This window comes from Phacochoerus africanus, chromosome 10 (assembly GCF_016906955.1).
Source record: "Phacochoerus africanus isolate WHEZ1 chromosome 10, ROS_Pafr_v1, whole genome shotgun sequence".
NCBI lineage: Eukaryota > Metazoa > Chordata > Mammalia > Artiodactyla > Suidae > Phacochoerus > Phacochoerus africanus.
In genome coordinates this window covers 130,071,928-130,087,339 of record NC_062553.1, presented here as the reverse complement: position 1 = coordinate 130,087,339, position 15,412 = coordinate 130,071,928, and the positions used below count along the sequence as shown (strand labels likewise).

Sequence of the window (15,412 nt, the reverse complement as noted above, 5' to 3'; positions counted from 1 at the left end):
AAATACTGTGCCATGATTCCTAAACATGTAAATATTTCTTCTACAGTAAAACTGGGACACGGCACAATCGCAGGCCAAGCTGAAGGTGAAGAAGGGTAGGAATGATTGAGAATTACGCTTCCACTAGAGTAAATGGTCTCTTCAATGGCATAATTTTATGTCAACCTTCAATGAAAGTTTGTCATGCTTGGATCAAAATTAAGGAAAAATACAGAATTTCATACATGGCTCCGTCTGCATTTTAGTCGAGGTACATACAGATCGATACACGCAGACCAAGGGCAAAAGCAGTAAAGATCTCATCAAACACGCAGATATCTGTCCATCTCAGGACAGAGAGGTCAGTCTGCTGCTTTACTCTACACACTGCCAGATTGTAAGGTTTTTTTTTTTTTTTTTTTTATAAAGCTGGAAAAATGCAGACCTGTGTTTGTAGGAAAATGAAAGCTCAGTATGTTCCCCTTAGGAAAGGGACCTCTTTGGAAAAGGAAAAAGATCAGCAGCTGAATCCTACAAGCATTGGGGCTGAAAGGAAGGGAGCCAGGAAGACGGGCACACAGGATGCTGAGAAGTTCTGAGCGTGGACATGAGGGTGTCACCTTGCAGTTTTAACTTAGAAAATTCAACCTGTGGGACTAAGCCACCATCTGGTGGCCATTCAGGGCCTAGGTGTCAAAAATTACCCAGCTATGTCTGGTAGGATGCCGTCACAGCCTACAACAAAACGCAGCTCTTGCTGAAACCTGAAAAATACATTGGATCTGACCTACATGTGATGACACGTGGGAGAAATGAAAGGTGATAATACAGAATAAGATATTTCTCATGTAGTACCTCCAGGGACAAATATAATGCCCACCTAGAATACAATATCAACTTGAGATTTTATTTACGCATTTGCTATACACTGAAATTAAAAAATTTAACTACAGTATCCTGAAGTTAAGTAATTGAAGATAAATTTGGTTACTGCAAAAGCTTACACGTAAGCACCAAGGGAAGTGCTTTGAAATTCATGAATTTCAGCCCTAGACATATACACATTTTCCCATAGATTTTTAGATCAGTGTTATTTATTGCTGCTACAGTATTATAACCAGTGGTTTCTATAGGTCACTCAGGATTCACACACATTTATTAGCTCTTTTACCATCACTTTTAGCAACCCTCCTGAAACAAAAATTCTAGAATTACTAAATGAAAAATGTGGAATGAAAAAAAATGTTACATTCTCCGAGGGAAATTAATGAATGGTTACTTTAATTCTTTTAATTCATGCTCCATCTAGGCACAAGATATTTCCAGTAGCTACAAGGAAGCGTTCGTATTTAACCCTTTCAGAACAAAAAAGGTCTTACAAGGCTTGAGACTGATCGACAGTAGATCAAGTTCACGGACCCGAATGAACTCCGCATGCATCGCTCTTCACTTTTTTTTGGAAAAGGAAAGTGGACGAAAATACGGATTCCCCCCCCCCCCCCCCCCATCAACGTCCATGTGAACAGAAAGGAATTTAGGGGAACCTTCCCCCCACCTCCTAGGAAGGGAAAAACTAAGTGACACAGGCATCGCAAAACCGGGAGGGCCGAGGCCTCTGCGCGCCCTGGCAGGGCGCACGGAGGCAGAGGTGGCCTGTACTCACACAGATGGCGAGAGCGCCCGCCCCCATCTCGCAGGAAGTGCCCGGTGGCCCTGATGGAGCCGGGATGGAACCATCAAGATCACGGCACAGCCCTCAAATTCCACTCTGGCGATGTGCGCGGATGTGAAACCCAGCTCCGGATCCAGAGTCCCCGTGGAAGGCGCGGAGCGGCTCCTAACATTTTCGGAAGTGTGGTTTGGCCTCTGATTTGGCGAAACCCACGTGGCCGGGAGGACTGCCTGGAGTTGAAATTTGATCCAGAGCCTCTAGTACCAGCGAGCGGAAGGAGTCATGTGACCTGGGCCTTAAGTTGCTGACATCTTTTTCGGAAACCTGGCTCGCTAGAGGTCACACACTGGCGCCTTCAGTTCGGAACCGCCAACCACCTGGTGATCGTCATCGATAGGACTTAGCTAAGTGCAGAAAGCAAAGCGAAACACACACCTGCTTCCCGTCGCTACTCATCCCGAAGAGAAATTCACGGAGTCACCCGCGGGTTTCATCTGCAGGCATATTCCTCCTTCTCCCGAGGCAGTTTTCATTTCTATGGCTCCCTAGAAATCAGTTAAATTCTATCAAAATTTTCTTCCTTTCACCTTTATCAGGATTGTTCTACGTGCAGATGCTCTATTTTATGTAGCTGTTACTTACTGCTTCTAATTACATTCAAATTATCTTGCATATACTGGGGATAAACATAAAAGTCCATGTTTCTAGACAGCCATAAATCTACATATGTGATTTACAGTCTGGAAAATTAACCTCTGGCTGAACCTTCAAGAATTTGCTACTCCATATGCTGTGTCATTAGAAAGTCTGATTTGACAAGTTCCAAACACTTGAACAGATAGCTAAAATATCCATTTCATATAAATCAGAAGGACACTGCCCTATTTTTTATTATTACTTTTCTGTCAAATCTTTTTTTGGGCACATTTTAGGAGAATGCTGATGAATATTACCTATGAAGTTTCACTTAACCTAACTTTAAAAGGCTTAAATTTACTCCAATCACAAAACATAACAACCTTATATCTTAAGGGGAGGAGGTGTAAGGAAAAGAGAAAAGAAATCATCTCATCTCGCATTTCAAAACTTCTCTTCAAATCTAGTATTCTTTGTGTACCCATAGCCAACTCATGCTACCCACAGTGGAGCTAAGGTGACAACTAGTACTAAGCAAACCACAGGACATAACAGAGTACGTTTCATTTCCACGTGCACACAAACACTGCACAGACTCGACTTCCACACGGCAGAATAACACCATCCCAAGGCCATACAAGGACATGGAGATGGGAGAATGACAGCATTTTTTCTACGAAAAAAGAAAATTTTGGTTTAGCAGAAATGAATCTGACTGGTATCCATGAGGTTGCAGGTTCGATCCCTCGCCTCGGTTAAGGATCCATCATTGCCAAGAGCTGTGGTGTAGGTCGCAGACGTGGCTCGGATCCCAGGTTGCTGTGACTGTCGGGGAGGCTGGCAGTTGTGGTTCCTATTTGACCCCTAGCCCGGGAACCCCTATATGCTGTGGGTACAGCCCTAAAAAGGCAAAAGACAAAAAGAAAAAATTTTCAACTTCTAGATTAAGATAATCTAGATGCCGTCACTTCTGCTTCCCATTCACCCATTAGAAAACTGGGCTGAGTGCTAAGGAAAAATCAAAAAATAAACGTTTGCTAATACTTGAAACATGTGTCTTTTTTTCTGATTATATCAATATTGCTGGTCCATAGTGAAAAATAAGAGCCTAAAGATTAGGTCACCGCAAGGCCTATACACCTTAGTGATAATGTATGTACTTTATCTCATGGATCATCCAGTGGGAGAGGGGGGGATAAATGACTAGTAAATGGAGAAATGCTAATAAAGAAGCCAAGATACACCAGAAGAATAACAGAAGACACTCAGAAACATTTAACATCTCTCCTTCCAGGATTTTTCTGTGCTTTCTAAAAAACATAATTGAAATCTACTTTCTGATTTTTTTTAATTTTATTTATTTTGTTTTTTTAGGGCCACACCCCATGGCATATGAGGGTTCCTAGGCTAGGGGTTGAATCCGAGCTGTAGCCACCAGCCTACGCCACAGCCACAGCCACTCCAGATCTGAGCTGCATCTGCAACCTATACCACAGCTCACAGCAACGCCAGATCCTTAACTCACTGATGGAGGCCAGGGATCGAACCTGCATCCTCATGGATCCTAGTCAGAATCCTTTCCGCTGAGCCACAACAGGAACTCCTACTTTCTGATCATTTTAAATCCTGGTTTTTTCACTTGGTGTTCTATTGGGGCCTACCCCCATACTGTTAGCACAATAAACAATTTTAATCATGTGTGATTTACATTCTGTATATACAACCATTTAGTCATTCACCCATTTTTAGACATTTACATGATTTGATTTTATATATGTATGATTTTAAGGAATTCTTTGTCCTCTGATGTTTTTTTTTTTTCCAGTAGACTCCTTAAAGTGAAATTTCTAGATCACAGATCATATGAACTTGTGCTAAGGCTCTTGACATGCACTGACTCAGGTAGTTTATACTTCACAACTCTTACTTTCCCAAGTCCAAATATCTTGTAAAATATTTCCTAATTTAGTAAGTGAAAATGATTTATTTTAAAAGCTACATTTTTTATTGTAATATTAAATATATGAAAAATCTGAGTGCCTGTCATGGTACAATGGGTTAAGAATCCAGCAGCAGCTCAGGTCACTGCAGAGGTACTGGTTTGACCTTCACCCAGTACAGTGGGTTAAAGGATCTGGCATTGCCACAGCTACAGCACAGGTTGCAGCTGCAGCTTGAATTCAGTCCCTGGCCTGGGAGCTTCCATATGCTGCTGGTGCAGCCATTAAAAAAAAAAAAAAGAAAAAAAGAAAAGAAAGAAAGAAGAAAAAAAAGAAAAAGAAAAATCCTCACTAGTCATTGTATTTGCTATTCTGTGAACTGTCTTTGATCCGTTTTCTTTGTCCATTTACCAACCGCAGTCTTATCAGTTGCAGTCTCTTTTATACTGTCATGGTGAAGGTCAAATAATATAATCCATTAAAAGCGCTTATTTTTATTACCATTTGCCAGCTGCTATGCTAACAATGTTTGATGATCATACGGTTTGACTATATGTCTATTTGAAATTTTTTTCAAAATACAGTAAAAGAGGAGAACCTAAATAGACTTTATTTTCATATAGCTACCATGGCCCAGACTGTTAACTCTCTCCAGGATGTAGTCTTGCCTTCTGATAACAGTTGAGCTCTTTCTGCACCTTAGTTGTGGCTGAGCCCCTGCTTGTGCAGCTAGAGACTGCATTTCCCGACCTCACCCACAGGCAGACAGGGCCCCGAGGCCATACACGCGTGAACAGAATGTGTATGGATGGGCTACATGGAACGTCTGTGTCATGAGCATAATCGGAGAGCCCTTGCTCCACACTGACTCTGATTCTCTTTCACCAACCTGGTAGGAGGATGCACCAGAAACCCAGCTTCAATCATGGAGAAGAGGGACAGTGTCCCAGGGGGTGACAGAGTAACTAGGTGGAAGGGCTCTGGTCCTCTGAATGACCTTGAGAGGTACAGCAGCCTTACAAGCCTAGAGCAAGTGAACTTATACATGGGGACAAAATAAAACCCACAACACGCTACTATATGTATATTATGTACGTGTGCGTACCTAAAACAAGCCTGAGAAATAAGGTATTTCTCAGGCTAATATATCCTATCTATTTTTTCCCCTAGTTTTATGTGCCGTAATATTTGCAAAAACTGTATCCTTAGAATTCATTTAAATACCTAATAAAGATTGACTTTTACATTATCCATCTCTTTCAAAATTGTATTCTTCTTTCCAATCAATTCTTAATGATGAATTTCAGAAATATGCAGTCATGTCAAAACAAGTCAGATAACCAAAAAAAATTACAGCTCTTGTTATTGTTTCTAATAGGTATACATTTATCTTATTTCTATTTTGAATATCACTGAAAGGATGACATAAAAGGAGGAAAAAAGTCTAGTCCTAATTCACACATTCTCATATACCATCATTATAAAGTAAAATTAGTACTGTGCTAGTAAATTTTTATTCCCTTAGTTTTTTTTTTTTTTTCCTGTGATGGTTAATTTCACTTGAAAAAAGGAACCCCAAAGAGCACATTTAACAGAAAAACAAGACACTCTTCACTACAAAGTTTGTTCCTCCATGGAATGCATCTGTAAATGGAGCTTGAAATATTTTTTCCTGACCCTCAAATGGATGAAAATAATAGTAGAGTCCAATTAATTCCAGAAAGTCTTCTGAGCGGTCACGTACGTATATTCCTAGGTACTGATTTACAAAGCACCTTAAGATATCAAGCCACAGCCAACAGATTTGCTTATGAGTTACTGCTTTTCTTCAAGAAAGGTTAAAAGAATTTTTTTAAAAATGTTTTTCTGAATAGTTCACTGTGGTGGACTAATGCCATGACTACCTCCAGAAACACTGACATGCCATGGCAGGACAAAGGAGGTTTTATTTTCAAGATGATCCCTGGGCACCCTGGAGGAAGGTGTCAAGGTTATTTCACAGTGGATAGTCCAGCCCCTAGGATTCTGTCCTTCAAATCACCCTCTGACCTGGGAAAGATGGATGGAGCAAGCTAGAAGGGCCTGGTTATCCTCTAGCTTTCAAAAAGCTAAAAATGCTTCAAAGCCAAGGCCTCTGATGTTAGCTGGCAGAGCTATCAGTTTTCAAAGGACAAATATCTCCTTAGCTAGAGTAGATTTAACAGATGCCAGAAGCAGATCAGTAGCCTGCATATACAACTCTGTTAGCCATGTAGCAACGACCAGCAAGTGTCAGGGTGGGTGGCAACTCTATCGTGACCCACCTGAAGCCCATTAGAAATGGGACATTGAGACTCTTTTTGATTGAAAGTCAATCACAGTCTCTACTCTAGCTCCTGGCCTATCCCCGTTATTTCTCAATGACAGTCTCAACCTGGCCCAGAACCAATGATATGCAGCCAGACAGGGTATCAGAAGTCAGCCAGTCAGCAACTATTTATATACTCTCTCTCAGTCAGAAGGGTTCAGATATTTTGGTGTTTGAATCCTTGATGGGAGATGCATCTCAAAGATGACTTGCTCTAGGACAGGGTTCAACAAACTAGCCTGTGTACCAATGTAGCTTACCCCAGACCTAAACCCATCATAGCCACCTATTTGCATAACAAGTATGGCTACTTTGGCAGTGCCATGGCAGAGCGGAGAAGCTGCAAGGGAACAGAACCTGTGCCTGAACAGCCTAAAATATTTCCCATGTGACCCTTTATAAAATTTTCTGGGCCTTGCTCTAGACTCTTCAGTAACTTTACTGGGCATTAGAGTCTTCATTAACCCACAGAAAGACTAGGCTATGGGCTTTGGTTCCCTAGGAAATAAGTCTTTCTTGGATTTGCTAATCTGCTTTGTTACAACAGCCCCATTATCTGGGGTTAGGCCTCTTCTCCTAAGTATTTTCTGAAAGATTTCCCTGAAAAAGGTCCAGTTTAAATCTGATGATCTCATCTCTGTTCTGAATTCTAGATGCATTCTCATCCCACTTCAGGGAAAAAAAATCACCACAGTCCTTGGAAAGATCAGTTGCTCTGCAGCCATGGAAACCAAAAGCCAAAACAACCAATATTTAAACTTATTCAATTAGCAACTTGTCTTGGTAAAACCAATTGGTTTTGAAAGCCAACCCATCACTTCTGGCCAATCAAGAATATTCATTCTGGGAGTTCCTGTCATGGCACAGTGGAAACAAATCTCACTAGCATCTATGAGGACACAGGTTCGATCCCTGGCCTTGCTCAGTGGGTTAAGGATCCGGCATTGTCATGAGCTGTGGTGTGGGTCGCATACGTGGCTCAGAGCCCGCATTGCTGTGGCTGTGGCCCGCAGCTATAGCTCTGATTTGACCCCTAGCCTGGGAACCTCCACATGCCATGGGTGTGGCCCTTAAAAAAAAAAAAAAAAGAATACCCATTCTGGACTTCCCTTCATGGCTCAGCAGTAACAAACCCGAATAGTATCCATGAGTATGTAGATTTGATCCCTGGCTTTGCTCAGTGGGTTAAGGATCCAGCATTGGTGTGAGCTGTGGTATAGGTCACAGACTTGGCTTGGATCTGGCACTGCTGCCCAAAGTTGCAGCTCTGATTCAACCCCTAGCCTGGGAACTTCCATATGCTGCAGGTATGGCCCTAAAAAGACAAAAAAAAAAAAAAGAAGAAGAATACTCATTCTGCCTAGCCACAGCAATCAGACAAACAAAAGAAATAAAAGGTATCCAAATTGGAAGAGAAGAGGTAAAAGTGTCACTATATGCACATGACATGATACTATAGAAAACCCTAAGGACTCCACACAAAAGCTACTTAAACTAATCAATGAATTCAGCAAAGTAGTAGTATGCAAGATTTACATTCAGAAATCAGTTGCATTTCAGTATACTAACAATGAAATATTAGAAAATATAAAAAAAAAATCTTCTAAAATCACACCCCCCAAAATTATATACCTGGGAGTAAACCTTACCAAGGAGGTGAAAGACTTATATGCTTGGTCTATAATAATAATCAAGAAAATTAAAGAGGAATAAAAGAAATGGAAAGATATCTCATGCTTCTAGATTAGAAGAACGAGTATCATTAAATTGCCATACTACTCAAAGCAATCTACAGATTCAATGCAATCTCTATCAAATTACCCATGATATTTTTCACAGAACTTGAACAAACAACCCCAAAATTTATATCAAACTATGCAGGACCTAGAATTGCCAAGGCAATCCTGAGGGGAAAAAACCAAGCAGGAGGCATGACTCTCCCAGACTTCAGACAGTATTACAAAGCTACAGCGACCAACACAGTGTGGTACTGGTACAAAAGCAGACACATGGACCAGTGGAACAGAATAGAGGGCGCAGAAATAAACCCAGACACCTACAGGTCATTAATCTTCAACAAAGGAGACAAAAATATAAAATGGGAAAAATACAGTCTCCTCAGCAAGTGCTGCTGGGAAAACTGGACAGCTGTATACAAATCATTTATATTAGAACACACCCTCACACCATATACAAAAGTAAACTCAGGATGGCCCGTATAAGATATAAGACATGGCCTTGAACATAAGACAAGACACCATAAAAATCCTAGAAGAGAACACAGGCAAAACATTCTCTGACATCAGCTACACAAATGTTTTCATAGATCATTCTCCATAGGCAACAGAGATAAAAACAAAAATAATCCCACTCTTGGGCATCTATCCAGACAAAACTCTACTTAAAAGAGACACGTGCACCTGCATGTTCATTGCAGCACTATTCACAATAGCCAGGACATGGAAACAACCCAAATGTCCATTGACAGATGATTGGATTCGGAAGAAGTGGTATATATACACAATGGAATACTACTCAGCCATAAAAAAGAATGACATCATGCCATTTGCAGCAACATGGATGGAGCTAGAGAATCTCATACTGAGTGAAATGAGCCAAAAAGACAAGGACAAATACCATATGATATCACTTATAACTGGAATCTAATATCCAGCACAAATGAAGATCTCCTTAGAAAAGAAAATTATGGACTTGGAGAAGAGACTTGTGGCTGCCTGATGGGAGGGGGAGGGAGTGGGAGGGATCGGGAGCTTGGGCTTATCAGACACAACTTAGAATAGATTTACAAGGAGATCCTGCTGAGTAGCATTGAGAACTTTGTCTAGATACTCATGTTGCAACAGAAGAAAGGCTGGGGTAAAAATGTAATTGTAATGTATACATGTAAGGATAACCTGACCCCCTTGCTGTACAGTGGGAAAATAAAAAATAAATAAATAAATAAACCAATGGGACCTATCAAGCTTAGAAGATTTTGCACAGCAAAGGAAGCCATTAAAAAAAGAAGAAGAAAAAGAAAAAGACAACCCACAGAATGGGAGAAAATAGCTGCAAATGATGCAACCGACAAGGGCTTAATCTCCAAAATGTACAAACAACTCATATAACTTAACAGCAAAAAAACAAGCAACCCAACTGAAAAATGGGTGGAAGATGTAAGTGGACATTTCTCCAAAGAAGACATATGGATGGCCAAAAGGCACATAAAAAAAAAAGCTCAACATCACTAATTATTAGGGAAATGCAAATCAAAACTGCAATGAGGTACCACCTCCCACCAGTCAGAATGGCTATTGCTAATAAGTCTATAAATAACAAATGCTGGAGAGGGTGTGGAGAAAAGGGAACCATCCTACACTGCTGGTGGGAATGTAAAATGCTACAACCACCATGGAAAACAGTATGGAGGTTCCTCAGAAAACTAAATATAGAACTACCATATGATCCAGCAATCCCACTCCTGGGTATATATCCAGACAAAACTTTCACTAAAAAAGATACATGCACCCCTATGTTCACTGGAGCATTGTTCACAGTAGCCAAGACATGGACACAACCTTAAGGTCCATCAACAGATGAATGGATTAAGAAGATGTGGTACATATACACAATGGAATACTACTCAGCCATGAAAAAGAACAAAATAATGCCATTTGAAGCAACATGGATGGAACTAGAGATTCTCATACTAAGTGAAGTCAGTCAGAAAGAGCAAGACAAATACCATATGATATCACTTATATGTGGAATCTAAAATATGGTACAGATGAACCTATCTACAGAACAGAAACAGTCCCAGAGACTTGGAGAGCAGACTCATGGTTGCTGAAGGGAAGGGAGAAGGAGTGGGATGGACTGGGAGTTTGGGGTTAATAGATGCCAACTATGACATTTAAAATGAATAGGCAATAAGGTCCTGCTCTATAGCACAGGGAACTACATCCAATCACCTGTGATAGAACATGATGGAAGATAATTTAAGAAGAAGAGTGTGTATACACGTATCACTGGGTCACTTTGCTGTACAGGAGAAATTGAGCGAACACTGTAAAAACAACTATAATAAAATTTTTTTAATTCTCATTGTAATAAACATGTCCCTGAGTGCCAAGCGACCAATAACTGCCTTATTTGAATAACCACTCTCCTGTAGATGATATCAATTGCCCCTGAAAACCCACAGTCTATACATAACAGACTCCTCGGCTCAGAAAGATTGCCTGACCAGGCTAGCTTTCCCTTCCCACAACAGTCAATAAATTCAGCTGTGGCTTTTTACTCCAGCTACTGAATATTGCTTTCATCAGTCTTTAACATAACCCATAGTTTAGACACCCCAATTCCATGGGTCATTATTTAAGCCCCATTGTTTGACCTGCATTTCTCCAACTTCCTCACCAGTTTGTCTACTGCCGTTTCTTCTAGTCCAGCTTATAGTGAAGTAAGAGTTTTAACTAGAGCAACAACCCCCTCCCCTGCTAAAGGGGCAGCTACAGTGCCCCTCAGCAGCCTTTGCTGCCACATTCCACCCTTCTTGTAATCTTGTAGCAACTATGTACCCTATGTCCTTGCTAGCAGCCCTGCTAACCAGGCACCAAGCATTGCTTGTCAGTTTCACTTTTGGACTCTTGTTAGCTCAGCTTCTCAGGCAGGAGCTCTGCATGCTGTGGGAAGGGGGAGGGCTGGGACTGCTTGCACATAACACCTGGAAGTCTGTGTTGTATAAAAGCTACCCAGCACAAAGACCTGGTGCTCAGCCTCTGGAGGGGACTGCTCTGAGCCCAACACCAGGGCTGAATAAACCTGAGTTTACATCTCTTTTCACTGCCACAGTTTCTGCAACAATAGCCCTAGCTTAACTCTCAGCATGGCCTTTAGCTGAGGCTAGACCACCCAATATCATCCTCTCTTTTTTTTACTGCTGTATCTGCAGCATATGGAAGATCCCAGGAGAGAGGGTGAATTGGAGCTGTAGCTGGGGCTATGCCACAGCAATGCCAGATCCGATTTGCATCTGTCACCTATGCCACAGCTTATGGCAATGCAGGATCCCTAACCCACTAGTGAGGCCAGGGATCAAACCCACATCCTCATGGACATTATGTCAGATTCTTAATTCACTGAGCCACATCGGGAACTCCTCAATATCATTCTCTATCCTCCCCTGGAAACCAAAGCAGATCCAATATGCCAGTCTCCACAGCAGGAGAGACTCGAGAACCAGTCCACTAGGAAGGGGGCTGACTTGGGAATAGGAAGCACTCATGGATACTAAAAATTATTCTCATTTTTGTCTTTTGAGGGCCACACCCACAGCATATGGAAATTGCCAGGCTGGGGGTTGAATCGGAGCTGTAGCTACTGGCCTACACCACAGCCACAGCCACGCAGGATCTGAGCCGTGTCTATGACCTTCACCACAGCTCATGGAAACACCAGATCCTTAGCCCAGTAAGCGAGACCAGGGATCGAACTTGCATCCTCATGCATACTAGTCAGATTTGTTTCTGCTGAGCCACAACGGGAACTCCAGGAAGCACTCACTATCCATGGATCCCTTAAAGCTCCGGCCTAGCAAACAAAAGGATAACTACATTTTCTTTTTTTTTTAAATTGAGGTATAGTTCGTTGACAATATTATGTAAGTTTCAGGTGTACAACATAGTAGTTCACAATATTTAAAGGTTATATTCCATTTGTTGTTACTATAAAATATTGGCTATATTCCCTGTGTTGTACAATGTATCTGTGTAGCCTATCTTAAACTACATCTTCCTTTGAAAAGTTTTATTTCTCTGATAAGTTTGCTAAAGCATAATTGAACTTTTTAATCTCATAAGCACTTATACAATGCCCAAGGTGTACATATTATTATTCTAGAAATTACGGCTAAGGAGAGGTACATGAAATGGTGTAGCACTTGAAGTATACAGTATATGTTAAAATATTTAGGACATAAACTGCACACCTTGTGAAGGTATTCTCTGTGGCCATTTAGTTGCACCTGCGTGGTGATTTGAAAGGCCATGTATCTATAGCTGAGTGGGAACTCCTCCTGCAATGCAAACACTCAGTACTGGTGTTCATCATTCTGCCAGCTTGACAGTTTATGATTATTTCATGGCCCCTGATGGCACTTGAATCTTAATCCTTCAATTAGCAAGTAATCTTTCATTTTTTAGGGTTTTTTTTTTTTTTTTTTTTTTTGCTTTTCAGGGCTGCCCCTGTGGCATATGGAGGTTCCCAAGCGAGGAATCAAATCGGAGCTACAGCTGCTGGCATACACCACAGCCACAGCCACGCTGGAATCACGGCTGCGACCTACACCACAGCTCATGCCAACGCCAGATCCTTAACCCAATCCTGAGTGAGACCGGGGATCGAACCCACATCCTCATGGATCCCAGTCAGGTTTGTTAGCCACTGAGCCACGAAGGGAACTCCAGCAGATCATCTTAAAATCAAATTTGAAATGCGTATCCTTAGTACTTGAGAAAATTCTAAAATTAGAAGACAGGAAAAGCCATGATGGCTAGAAGCGACTGGAGCTAGAGCTGCAAAAAGGCACGTGCTGAGCTGACCTGTAGATACGGATTCGGGTGACAGAGGAAGGAAAGGTAAGCCAGCGTGGTCTGTGGGATGAGCATGGAGACAGACATTAGCAGGAAAAGCAGGTGGTCTCAAAGAGCAGAGAAAGACCTGGGCTTGACCCCACCGACAATCAGGAGCTGCTGCAGCTTCTTAAGCAGAAGAATAGCTTGAGAAAACTAGTACCAGATTCATCTGGCGGTCTGACCAGAAAGTGCTAGGATGGGAAGGAGACCCATAGAGAAATGGAGCCTGTTGCTAACGATCCAGCTGAGATGAACATGTGTTGCATTTAGACAGTGAAGGATAAATCATGAATTTTGCAGGAAGGATACAGAAGATGGATAGCTGATTTTACCTAAGAGGCAAAAGAGGTGCCATGCGAGTCAAGATGAGAAAGGCATGAAGAAGGATTCTAAAGGTGGTTTTCCTGGGACACAGAAACAGTGCCTAATAAGTAGGGTACTTTAAACTCCAGCCTAGTTTTGATTTATGCTTATTGACTTAACATAATTATTAATAGGGGCCCCTTTTGACTCTTAAAAGCGTTCTGGGAAAAGCTGAGGCTAAGGGAGGTGCCAGCAAAGGCTCTATCTCCAGGGTACCAGAAGGACCCTCTTCATCAAGGTCCTAAGAACCCAGAATCATCAGATAGTCTGCCTTGTACTGGAAAGACCATTTGGCTCCCCTCCACATGAACTTGAATGCAAGGTCCCATGGGCCAGTGGCGTGAGATGGGGATCTGAGGACTCCCCAGCGTACTCCCCAAGGGGATTTTCTGGACCATCATAGCCTTAAGTGGCAAAAAGAAATGTCCACCCACCAAGGAGGTCTTCTTGTCTTCCTTTCCCATGAAGAATCTTCTTCCACCATCCCCACATGCTGAAAATAACAGCGAGGCCCTGTGGTGTTGATTCAGTCTTCAAACAAATTTGCTACATATATCCAGAACTGCAAGAAACAGAGGCTTTCTGTCTCTCTCCAAAAGTAATTGGCATTCTTCCTCACCTTTGGCTTAAGAAACTGTTATCACTTAAGTGCTTATACCTTTGACAACAGAAGCTTTAGAGAAATACAATTTCCAGCAGCTTAGTGTTTTATAGTAAGTTTTATTTAAGTATTTCAGCAATGGTTCTAAAAATCACTGTCCTACTTGGGGCTACGCATGACACGGTTGACTCTACTAACAGAAGCAATGAATTAGATGGCAAACAACGTGTTTGAACTCAGTTTTAGGTAGACTGCAGGAATCAGTCACGAAATGGGAGAAAATCTCAGTAGCAAGTACATCTCAGGATCATTTTCAAAGACATCTCAAAGGTGGATGCATCCTCCTCTGGCTTCTTTAATCCCTCTCTAGAACACCACCGCAGCCTATTTATTCTACCTCCTAAACCTTTTCAAATCATTTTCCTACCTGTTGCTGCAGTCATTTGTAAAATGTAAACATTTGAACTGTGGACCTCATCAGCATGTCTTTGTACCTATATCAAATCATCTTAATTTGTATTTGAATCTTCCACAATGTTTATATGTCATTTATATCTCAAGACAACTGGAAAAATAAGACTGACTTTTGTCAGAGACTGGAATAAAAATTATATTCTGTAATTATATTCCATATTCTATAATTATATTCTTCAAGCACATAAAGTCTGTAAGACAGAAGAAACAAGCAGGAAAACAGGGCTCATGGGAACACATGTTTGTGGACTTTGATATCTGAATTCTTCATTTTCAACCCCTATAGAAAGATGCCACAAAAATTTTTTTTTTCAAATCTTAACTCTGAATAAAGATTAAAATTCTTGCAGCGATTACTTTTGACTTTTTAGAGTAAAAGCCCAGTTCATAAAGTTTTTTTTTTTTTTTTTTAATGGCCACACCTGGGGCACATGGACCTTCTCAAGCTAGGGGTCAAATTGGAGCTGCAGCTGAGGCCTATGCCACAGCCACAGCCACAGCCACTCGAGATCCTAGCTGGACCTACAACCTACGCTGCAGTTTCCCTAATGCCAGATCTTGAACCCACTGAGTGAGGCCAGGGAACAAATCCTCATTCTCACAGACACTATGTCTGGTTCTTAACCTGCTGAGCCACAATGGAAACTCCCCGTAAAATCTTTCTATTTAAAAATTTCTTCAAAATCTGTGACCTGTGGCTGGCACAGTGCCTGACTTATTGCAAGACCATAATAAATAATATGGTTTATATTCTTTTAAAAAGTG

The 15,412-nt window shown here is 41.4% G+C and overlaps 1 protein-coding gene across 6 annotated transcripts in view; it reads right to left on the bottom strand.

Annotated features, from left to right (window-relative positions):
• The window catches only part of FAM13A (family with sequence similarity 13 member A), a 325,535-nt gene that overhangs the window by 300,531 nt on the left and 9,592 nt on the right, over positions 1–15,412 (bottom strand). The window contains exon 1 of one of the 6 annotated variants that reach the window (XM_047799219.1): positions 1,643–1,895. The exons of the other annotated variants lie outside the window; for them this stretch is intronic. Within the exon in view, the coding sequence (XP_047655175.1) occupies positions 1,643–1,669 (27 nt within the window). The 5' untranslated portion in view covers positions 1,670–1,895. Of the gene's footprint in view, positions 1–1,642; positions 1,896–15,412 lie in introns of those variants that run through there. 6 annotated transcript variants of the gene reach the window in all.